At 37.0% G+C, this 11,237-nt stretch overlaps 1 protein-coding gene across 1 annotated transcript; it reads left to right on the top strand.

Annotated features, from left to right (window-relative positions):
• The first annotated feature begins 12 nt into the window (after positions 1 to 12).
• Positions 13 to 11,129, top strand: CAPN10 (calpain 10). Its single transcript, XM_009585294.1, has 10 exons — positions 13 to 255; positions 1,621 to 1,752; positions 2,006 to 2,202; positions 3,480 to 3,697; positions 4,277 to 4,418; positions 5,841 to 6,007; positions 6,574 to 6,857; positions 7,341 to 7,543; positions 9,610 to 9,862; positions 10,926 to 11,129. The coding sequence occupies exons 1-10, from the start codon at positions 112 to 114 to the stop codon at positions 11,127 to 11,129; spliced, it is 1,944 nt and encodes a 647-aa protein (XP_009583589.1). The 5' UTR covers positions 13 to 111.
• The last annotated feature ends 108 nt before the right edge of the window (positions 11,130 to 11,237 follow it).

Consider the following 11,237-nt stretch of genomic DNA (forward strand, 5'->3'; position numbering starts at 1 on the left):
TTTGTTTCTCAGTTACAGTTCCCAAGTAATGCTCATTTACATTCTAGGTTGGTGCTTGGCAATGTAAAGTCGTGGAAATAGCCGGCAAAGCTACTTAGGATTGTGTTGAAAATGCTGGGAGAGAAAAAGCAAATAATCGTGAAAAGAGACCTTTACACAGACCCCACGTTTCCAGCTAGTGATACCTCTATATTTTTTGATTATTGTACCCCGCTTGCTCAATTCAGAGGCGAGATATCTTGGTTGAGACCTAAGGTGAGTTTTAAGATATAAAAGCCCATGATTTTAGCAGAACTGGACTTCAAGGTAGTAAATGGTATTTAGCATTGAGTGACTGCTGCTGGGTGTTTTTATTGTTTAGAAGTACAGAAGTGATAAAACCAATGTATGTCAGAGTAATAATATATATGTCACAGTTTTTAAGTCTGGGTGCTTGTTTGTAGGTTTGATTTACATCCTGATGTAGAACTTTTGAATTTCTTGGCACTAGTTGAAATTCAGATATTTTATCGTAAATATGTTTAATTATGCAAATAATATGCATACGAACTTAAAAAATAGCATTATGTTATTCCAAAATTTTTCAACATATTGCATAACTCTTGAAAACAGATAACTGGATTGTAGAGTTTTTCGGAAGGATATTGCTCTTTTTTTTTTTTTTGCAATTGTTGATTTCTTTGATAACCTTAAAAAAGAGTTTTCTTTCTTGTTATAACTTTTAGTATGACTTGTATTGCTTTTGAACTTACAGATGGGTTTCAGAGCAAGCCACGTGAGAGCTAAAAAGTTCAGAATGCATTTCTGCAGTACATGCATTTAAAGTGAAGTATTTATGATACTGCCTTTGTGTGGAGGCGGGGAAAAAAAGGCTATAAAAATGTAACGGAGAAAAAAAGTATGTTGTCTTTTAGTGATATTGTTTTTCTCCCCTGCATCTGGGGATGACTGTAGAACAGTGATAGAGTTATTGGTTATCAGATAGAGTTGGCAAACAAATGACTTCACGGAGTCCAGTGCAACTTTCTGCTTTTGTACCTTACACCTTAATTACTACTGAGGGCTGATCAGTTAATTTCCATCTCTTGTAGTGTTTACAGATGAGAGAAGAACCATTTTAAAAATTCACTTTCAGATCTGGTTAAGTGTTCAGGACTCTGCCTTTGAAATTACCTCTTTTGCTACCAAGTAGCAAATATTTTTATTTGCCCTAGGGAAGGTTTTTCTCTTATGCTAATTTGGAGATTTTTGTAACTTGGGATGTGCAGTTCAATGTGAATGGTATCAGTTCTGTCGCACTTGATCATATGTCTAGCAAGGAGCTAATGAATTGTCTTTCACTTATTGGTGCCTCTGTGAAGGTTGCACCTGTTGGTGACATTTGTTTACTAAAATCCATGTGGGAACTAGATTTACTTCACATAAAGTTACCTGCAAAATCGCCACACGGCAGTAATTTGTTATTGCTTACTTAGGCTGTGTCTGAACAGGAAATGTTCTAGAGGTTAAAAACTCCCTTATTTTGTGAGAGGTCTCTTGAGCCCTCCCGCTCCCTGAAACACAGACTTCCTTAGACTATCATGCAGGATTTGGCTTTAACTCCCCTTCTTTTAATTTTAGGACATTTGTTCTACTCCTCGGTTATTTTCAAACAATCCGCAGGATGTGCAAGTGAAACAAGGAATTTTGGGAGATTGTTGGTTCCTGTGTGCCTGTGTAGCTTTGCAGAAGAGTAAATACCTACTGAATAAGGTATAGAGAAGTTTCTTGTTTCATATTTCAGAAGTTTTCTTCATCTAATTTACATTTGTATATTGCTCTTGAATCCTAGGCCTCAAAACTGAATATCAGTTTTGTTATGCTTAGCTTTACTGGTTTTGTTGTGATTTTTTTTTTCTGTGATTATTACAAACAGTTAATATTCAGCACATTTTAAACTGGCTTTGTTTTAAAAAAAAAAAAAAAATACTCATTGTTTGTCTTGATTTTGGCTTTTGTCATCTAGGTAATCCCTCCAGGTCAGCCCAGCTGGACAGATGAGTCATACCAAGGGTGCTTCACTTGTCGAGTCTGGCAGTTTGGACACTGGGTGGAAGTAACCATCGACGATCGTTTGCCTTGCCTTGGTGGTAAACTCTGCTTTTCCCAGTGTCAGACAGAGGATTTGTTCTGGCTTCCACTGTTGGAAAAAGCTTATGCAAAGTATGTGAACACTGTTATTGAGGGAAGTAAAGGGAGGTACAATACTTGTATACCTTCTGCTTCCTTATTTTATCTGACTGCTTTGGGCATAAAACTGTGTATTATTCAATATAAAGTGCAATGGCTGCCAGCTTTCCCATACTGGGTTGTGCAGAAGTCTCTCTTTAAACTGTAGATCTGTAAGGTGTGTTTCTAGTTGCATATGAGGTAAGATACTCTTAGGGAGAGAATTATGATGAAAAGTAAGAGCTGCAATGAATTATCAGGATTCAAATTATGTTCATTAAGTCACTAGTTTTACTAGTGCACTGTTTAAGGGCAGCTGAGGGCTCAATGAAAAGCAGAAGGCATGCAAATATTTTCATGGAAAACAACAACATTACATAAGTTTATGCTAGCTGAGGCTCTGGTTGTACGAGTTTCATTGCTCTTTTGCTTAATTTGATAGTTTATTATTTTGAGATGAAACAACCATATTGTTAATATGTTTGAAAATGCAGCTATTCTATGTTTTACGACACATCCATCAAAACGCTGTCCAGATGGACAAAACAATTTGGAGACAAAGTGCACTGGTAAGATATATCAAAAGTCCAAAAGAACTTGGACAAAAGATGGTGTGGTTGCCAGCAGAGGGCAGAAAAAGACTTTAAGTATGAAGTAATTTATTCAACTGTAGATACATGTTAAATCTTCTCTGTAGGTTTGAAAGGTAATATCCTTTGTTTGCTTTCTGTAGAGATCTTATTGTTCTATCTTTTCTTACCATTCTACTATAGTCTTCATTTCTTTTGCTATCTTTTGCATCTGCTGCATCAGGTAGGGGAGTCTCTTGATTTACTTAAATTGTTGAAGGAAGTGCTATGCTGATTGTTTGTGCAGAGTGAACAAAGAATAATTGAAGAAGAGGAAGAAATGTTGTTTATACAGAATGCAGTTAGTATATCATGAAAGATGATGTAGTGTACAAATAATAGGTACAAATGACTAGTACTAGACTAGAGCGGTTTCTATATAGGATGGAATGAATCGTAATAAACTTCCCATCAAAAACGGTGTAATGTCTGATTGCTTACATACGCTTTAGATGTTGTATGCTGTATAAATAAAACAGTATGTGCTTTCTCTTGCCTACTTGGGGTTATGAGGTGGGTATAGTCATGATTATGATATAGGGTGGGGTTGAAAGTACATAAGAACCGTGTTTCTTTAATTCTGCTGTTTGTAGAAACTTCTTGGGTTTTTTGGTTTTTGTTTGTTTGTTTGTTTTTTAATAGAGTGCATGGATCTTACGAACAGTTGTGGGCAGGACAGGTGGCAGATGCTTTGGTTGATCTGACTGGAGGAATTGCTGAAAGGTGGACCCTGAAAGGCTCTGGAAGAAACGTGGAGAAAGAGAAGACTGGTGTGGTTTTGGAGAAAGCAGTGTTTAGAAGATTAATGAATCTGAAGGAACAGTGTGTAATAAGCTGCTCAGTTCTCAATTCCAGACAAGGTAATAGTAAAGTTCTAGACATTTTTAAAGTAAATGTCTCTATTTAACAGGGTTCAGAGCACAAGGCAGCCAGCAAATGCATAGTGCTGATTCTAGTACCATACGAGTTTCACGGTGCAATTTTATATAACCTTGGATAAATAAAGATTTAAGGATGTTATTAAGTTCAGGATGGAGGGTGCTTTTGAGGAGTGCTTTTTATATTAAATTATATTAAATTTATTTATATTAGTTCTCAAAAACAAACGTGTATCCCCCTACTTCCTGAAAAAGCACCTAAAACAACCTTAAAAACCCCAATGAACTTCAGCACCAAGAATTTGTAGATGTTTGAGATCAAGTAGTGAGTTAATACGCTTTAAAATTTTCATTTATTTTATTTCTATATAGTCACAACTAAAATGAGCTGTTTGGGCTTTTTTATGCTGTTTTTGTACCGATTTAAAAACAACTTCCTTTTATCTCAAAATTGCCTTCTTTCACAGGATAGTTTAGTGTCATTCATTGTAACACATGGAGCAGGTTCTTTTGTTTACTTTCAAATACTCTTTTTTTGTGTGTTTTTTGTGTTTTATTCAGGTGCAAGCGAACGAGGAGAATTTCATGCCTTTATTGTGATAGACATGTTGAATCTGTCTGACATGTCAGGCAAGGAAATCTTCTTACTACGAATACGAAATCCTTGGGGGAGGCGGTGCTGGAGAGGTCCTTGGTGTGAGGGGTGAGTAGGTTTATTTTCATTTGGAAAATCATTTGTGAAAGTTCTGAAGCACAAAGCATACCTATGTATTACATAGGCAAATATCGGTAATAGGCTATAGCAGAGAAGAGAGACTTCAGCCTGAGCTCTCTAAAGGATTGCATACGGTAGTTCACACAGCTCATTGGTTCTAAGGCTAGTCATTTTGATCTATTAGTTCTGGTAATCTAAATTTTTTCAATAACTTTTTTTTTTTATCAAAGCATCATATCTTTTCGTAGAGATAAACTTCAATATGTTGGTTTATTTTCTGTCTCTGATTTTTGTGGTGCTTTTTTGTTGTTCTGCAATTGATCTAAGTATCTTTGCTCATAAGATGTTTGTGACTTATAAGTAGTCACTCAGCTTTACTTGGCTCTTCTCATTTGATCTTGTCTCAGTTGCAGAAGACATAAAATTTCATAAACATTTTATAAAATAAAATACAGCAGAAGGAAGGATGCTTGTGTTTTTTGCTTGTTTTTAGCAGTTCATATAGCAAAGTAACAAGAATGAAAGGGCAGACCCTACTAGCTTATTTTGAAAAGCGTTAGCATATTTAGACTATACAGAAGAACATGCAATTCTTGACCCAAGGAGCAAGCTTTCAGCATTAAAATATGGTAACAATATGATCATGTTAATAAACATTTTAGAGAAATAGGTTTTTTTCCCTGAGTTAAAAAGGTGGCTTAATCACATTAATTGAGACTTAAGTTGATGTTTTTTGCTTTTGGCAGAGTTTTGGTTATACACTTGGTCTCTTGTAGTTTCTTTGCCAAACAGTAAGTTGCCATGTAGTTGCAAGAGGGTGGCCTTAGAGCCCTGTTTTATTCAAGTGCAGAACTCTTATTTGTTGTTAGTGAAACAATCAAAAATGTTGAAAGTACTATCTTTTAATGGGCTCTAAATAATGAACTGTTTAAATTCTTGGTTTATTGTGACTTACCCAGCAGATTCATGGGGATAACCAGCTGCTTCATAGAGAGAGTGGTTTTTTTATGTTCATTGCACAGTATTAAAATTCTTTCAGAACAGTCACTCTGCAGCTTGTTTTACTTTTTCGTTGCTATTTTCAACAACTGTTAAAATCTTTATTTTGCTCTCACACTTTGGACTGTACTGTCTGTTGTAAGCAAAGTAGCTATTTCACCTAGAAGTATGCTGCTGTTTCCAATCTGGTGTTAGATTGTTTTTAAGTTTTCTTTGATGTGTTGTGATTCATACTTTGTATTATCCCTCTCACTGACTAGCAACATGTGTACAGAAATATTCAATGCAAGTATTTGACGATAAAATGAAGAAACCTCTTCTTATTGTCCTGCTCCATAGGATACTTGATAGAACATTTTATGGAACTTTATTGGGCAAAGAACTAAATGTTAACTTTTGCATTATGTGCAGTGGTCAAGGATGGAGCCAGCTAGATCCAGTGGTCGCCTCAGAACTGCTCTCACAGATCCAAGAGGGAGAATTCTGGGTTGATGAAGAGGAATTTTTCAGGGAATTTGATGAGATTACCATGGGCTTTCCAGTCAATGAGGAAGGACAACTTCAGAGCCTCTATACAGGTGTGGTATGAGAAAACATCTTTCTCATACAAATAACATTATGTCAATGGGAAAGACTGATTTGAATTGCAAATGAATGCGACTAGACCATAATTTCTCTTTCTCAGTCTTGCCCTCTCCTTTAGATCCATAGGCCTTTTCTGTCTCTGCTGGGAAGAATAGAGGAACAAGAGGAAATTGAAGATCTTTAGAGAAGTTGTTGATATTTCTCAGAGATCTAGTTACTTGCTAGTTTGTTGAGAGATTAGTGTTCTCTGTCTAGAAGGCTGTTGTTCTGAACAGCCTTGTGATTCTTTTTTTTTTTTTTTTTCGGATGGGAGATAAAGTTCAGATTTCTAGGAACAGTTTCTTGTTGTAAAAATCATGTCATCAATCTGCCATTACCACTTGTGACATTCATTCTCATGCCTTTCAAAATGTTGGTCATGAATATCTGCTTGGAGAAAGTGTCAAGGTTATGATAGCATGTTTTCTTGGGCTGGGGGATCTCTACCATATATCTGTTGTATAAAATTAAGTGGCCTCTGGTGTCTGAAATATGCACCATGGTTTTCTTATTTTGTTAGAGAAAGTGCTGCATCACTCGCAGAATCTTTTTGGATCCTGGGTGAGAGGCCAGTCTGCAGGTGGCTGCCGTAACAACAGCAGCTTCCCTACCAACCCTAAGTTCTGGCTGAGAGTCTGTGAAAAGAGTGAGGTGTGCATTGCTCTGCTGCAGAAACATAGGAAATACAGTGCTGACTGGGCTGGAAGAATTCAAAGTCTGACTCACTTAGCAGAGGAAAATCTGTCTTTGACTGAAGGCATACAGGGGAAGAATTATCAGGCTGTGGGATTGCATGTGTGGAAGGTAATACGGAGTGACGTTTTTCTTTTTGCAAATAGAAGTTTTAAAGCATTTCTGAAGCATCTGAGTAAAATAATTCATTTCCTACAGCATTGATATGATTCAACTGTTCACACATTTTACATCTTTGGTTTACGTTAGAATGATCCTGTTCATCTCACAATGCAGTTACTGTCTGTACAAACTATTAGTGGACTAGTACTTTCTTCTTATTGAGTGCCGAGTAACTTTTGGGACTGTTCTGAACTAGTTCATGACATTTCAGGCTGATTATTTGATGACTATTCCTAAATTTACTTCTCCTGAATATTAACTCTTCCTACTCCTCTTTGATGTTCAGCTTGTCTGCTGATACTCCTTACTTGTTTCCTTTTGTAAATGTATGCACGTTTAAAAGTGTTCTAAACAATATTTGATCATTTTTAGTTTTACTAAAAACTCCTCATTTTTCCTAAACCACCACACATCATTATGCATCTATTCTAGGTGGAGAAGAAACGATTTAACCTTCCAAAGACCCTCTCTGCTCCTCCAGTTGTAGGTACCGTCTGCCATTCCTATGATAGAGAAGTGCATGTATGCTGTGACCTTTCGCCTGGGTTTTATCTTGTTGTTCCCAGCACTTTTCTGAAAGATGCAGTAGGGAATTTCTTGCTTCGTGTATTTTCAACGGGAAGGATCTCTCTCAGGTAGGTTTAAAACAGAACAGAAAATTTCTTATATTGACATAAAAAGTACATATGAAGTATAGCACTAGGTGTAAATGTTCAAAATGTTTTTGAAGGGTTGTGCAGAGTACCAAGTAACAGCATTGTCTTTGAATTCAGGTACATAGTGTTCTATCTCCTTGTTTTTTGCATGAGGCTGCTACTACCCCTTGTTAAAATATCAGTCAGAAGTAGTCAATGAGTAGCATCTTGACTCTAAACTGCAGCCTAGTGTTTTGAGAAAGTGCATATTTTGTAAAAGAACTGAATAGGTTTCTGCAGAACATGTTTCTCAATATGTGAAAGTTCTTTCTTAATGTATGGAAAATTGAAGATGTACCACAGAAGTTAAAACCAGCTGTTACCGTAATCAGCCACAGAAAAGGAGAACAGTATATTATCATGTATGCTGGAAAACACATACTAACAGATTGCCTGACATATGACATTGTTATTAGCGATCAGTACAGCTTCAAATGCAAACGGCGTGTCAGCAGTGGACTCAGATGACATAATACTCACAGCTCATCTTTTCAGGACAAGTGTGGAAAATAGCACTGATGTTTACACTGTCTCCTTTAGCTGAACGAAGAATTGTTTTTTGAATTAAAGCGTTCAATACTGACAATACAGCTCAACTTCTTACTTGTGAAGGCCTCAAGAGGTATACCAGCATTATGATAAAATTCTTGGAAGGATCACTGCATATTGTGTTCTAGCTGATCTTTCCTCATAACTTGGAAAAATCTTTTCTTTCTGTATAAAAATGCTTGCTTATCCAACAGGAAATATCAGCAATGTCAGTCCAGTAGCTTTTAACGACTTCTAATTCTTTTAACTGTAGCTGACTACATAGCTGTCTCGGCACTTAAAAGTCAGTTATTCGTGAGTAATTCTGTGTTGGTGACCATAGCCTTGAAATAAATACTTAAGAAGACATGATGATGAATAGTTGTGTCGAGTCTGCAAAGTTGTACCTTCTTCTAATAAACCTGAAAAAATCTGAGGTTATCTAACAGCTTGTACCAGGCAAAACATACTGTTGGCAACATGTTTAAAAGCTGTTCAAATTTTTTTATATTCTGATAGTACACTATCAACTCATATCTCCTTGGAGAGAAGCTGGCACATCACACTACAAAGCCAGAATATGCATTAATCATTTACTCTGTGGAATTTGGAAGCAAGATGGCATCAAGTTTTAGACCAAATAGAGGTCTGCAAAACTATGAGGCTAATTTTGCTCTATGGGTGCAAATTGTGTACTTCTTACCAGCAATATATTTGGTTTCTGGGCATATTTCATCTGTATGTTGCATGTTGCGCTTTCAATGATGGGACAAAATTTCTAGTATTGCTGTTAAGTATAACACTTTCTCAGACTGAAACAGAGGTGCCAGTCTGGATATGTGTCTAGAATGGACAATCACAGTATAACATAACAGCTGTTATATGTTCTCAACTGGAAAATTGGAAATAAGAACAGATGATATGTTTCAAGTTATGTTGAAATACAATTTCAAATGCTGCACAACTGATAATGATACTAAATTGTTCATATGGGTGTGAAAAGCGGTGCTGGGCTAGGATCGAAATATGGGTTAACATTACAGTGATCAAGTCAGAGAAAACTACCATTTTACCTACAATTAAAGACATAGTGAATATAAAAAAGAATGCAATGTATGCTTTAGACTTACTGAGGTGGTCGTCTACTTCAGAAGTCGCTGTCAGTTCTATCACTTTCAGATAGGACAAATAGCACAAGAGTATCGAGGAAAAACGTGTAAGCTGCATTACTTCATGAATGTACAAAATCTATTTGGTTTTAGGGCACGGTTTGCATATGCTAGGTTGTTCTTGTGGAGTTCTGTGAATTACCTAAGGACTTAGAATTGTACAGTTCTCTTTTTCTTTGTGCTGCAAGTTTGGAGGAATTGTATTTATGTAAGTTTATGTAATACTAGTTCATTTTTGTGATGTTCTGGATTTTGTGAAATCATACAGATTTTATACATTTAGCTTCTTTTCTCTTTTATGTTTGATAGTGAGCTAAAACCACCCGCAGATGCTGCCCTCTGTGAAGAACTCCCAGCAGGTGAATGGGAGACAGTGCAGCTGCATGGATGCTGGAAAAATGGGCAAAGTGCTGGAGGTAGCAGGAACTTCCCCTCCTTCCATATCAATCCCTGCTTTCCCCTCTCCATTCCTACAGGACCAGGAAAAAGTAGTGTGAAAGTTACCCTCCGTCAGCACTGCCAAGATAGCAAGTGTCGTCCAATAGGTTTCCATATTTTCCAGGTAAGACTTCTTCTGGTCAGTTTGACTGCTCATTTGCCAAGTGAGAAGGTAGGCGCGTCAGTTAGTTCAGTGCTCCTTGCACTTGGCAAGGGACATGCAGCTTCTAGGAGAAACACAGGCTGGTCCTGTGAAGTAATGCCTGTGAAAGATACGGAATAACTATACACTGGGTAGCATAGTAACTAGATAATTGGTTCCACTGAATCCTTCCAACGTTCTAAATTAGTTTTAGAAACGATGAACTCTTTTGAGGATTTGCAAAGAATTCTCAGTGATTGAGGACCAGACTTTTTGGTAATTGATCATGAAAACTTACTTTCTTCGTCTCTAATAATTATTTACTTGTCCATTGGCAAGTGGTGTTGGATCCACAGGCAAAATTAGGATTCAAAAGGACTGATAAGTTGAACAGATGATGTGAAACAAAACAAGGTATGATTTGGTATGGACAAATACAGTTTCTACATATATGTGCCAGTGATCAACTGCATAAATGTAGGATGGGAAGCTTCTGGTTAGGTGGCTATTTTGTAGGGAATCAGAAAACGTGCTTCAGAAAAGGTGTTGCTTAAATGGAGAGTCTGGAATTGAGCATTAGGAGTGATCATATGGCTTCAAATACACAGTATATGAAGAAAGATTGAAAGAATGGCGTTTTTCATGCCTATAGGAGACTGAGAAGTCTAATATGATTTTTTAGTACAGGAAAGGCCACTAGAAGGAGGAAGGTCATAGTCTGCTCACCATATCCATGAGGTGAAAACCAAGGGCATTAGGCTACAGCAAAGAAGAGTGAGGTTAGACAATAGAAAAAGCTTTTGAGCTATGTGGGTAGTGGGTTGTATAAACTGTCTACAAACATGGTATGAATGATTTATCTGTACTTGATACTGCCATCTGGGTTTTCTGGGAGCCTTCCCATCCCTCTCATATAGCTCTGTACAGAAGAGTGAGTATTTGGAGTGGAATAGATATGGAACATACCATACTATGGTATACCAGGAATTTAACATTGTGAGGCCTGAAATATACGAAAAAATAGGCATATTTTCATTTTTTGCAGGTGCCTAACAGCAGCTGGAAACCACATACTTCCTCTTTTCTACACTTGGAGCCACTGGTTAGCTGTGTGCCTCATTGCTATTCACAGGAAGTAAGCCAACTTTGCAGGCTTCCTGCAGGAAGTTACGTAATTATACCCTCTACGTACTTGCCCGATACAGAAGGCAATTTTACAGTGGCCATAGCAACCAAAATAGACAGGTAAAAATATGTTGACTTCTATTTGCATTTCTAGTATTTGTAGTGCATGCATTACAGGATGTTTGGAAACAATAACTGTAGTGACATGTTAGAATCATAGAATCATAGAATC

This window comes from Fulmarus glacialis, unplaced genomic scaffold (genome assembly GCF_000690835.1).
Source record: "Fulmarus glacialis isolate BGI_N327 unplaced genomic scaffold, ASM69083v1 scaffold42379, whole genome shotgun sequence".
NCBI lineage: Eukaryota > Metazoa > Chordata > Aves > Procellariiformes > Procellariidae > Fulmarus > Fulmarus glacialis.

What these genes read in the sequence shown, in the direction of transcription:
- CAPN10 (XM_009585294.1), top strand. Translation starts at nt 112, where the DNA reads ATGCTGGGAGAGAAAAAGCAAATAATCGTGAAAAGAGACCTTTACACA. An exon ending in AGTTCTCAATTCCAGACAAG is followed by an intron (nt 3,698 to 4,276) that starts GTAATAGTAAAG and finishes TGTTTTATTCAG; the next exon opens with GTGCAAGCGAACGAGGAGAA. An exon ending in TAGGTTTCCATATTTTCCAG is followed by an intron (nt 9,863 to 10,925) that starts GTAAGACTTCTT and finishes CATTTTTTGCAG; the next exon opens with GTGCCTAACAGCAGCTGGAA.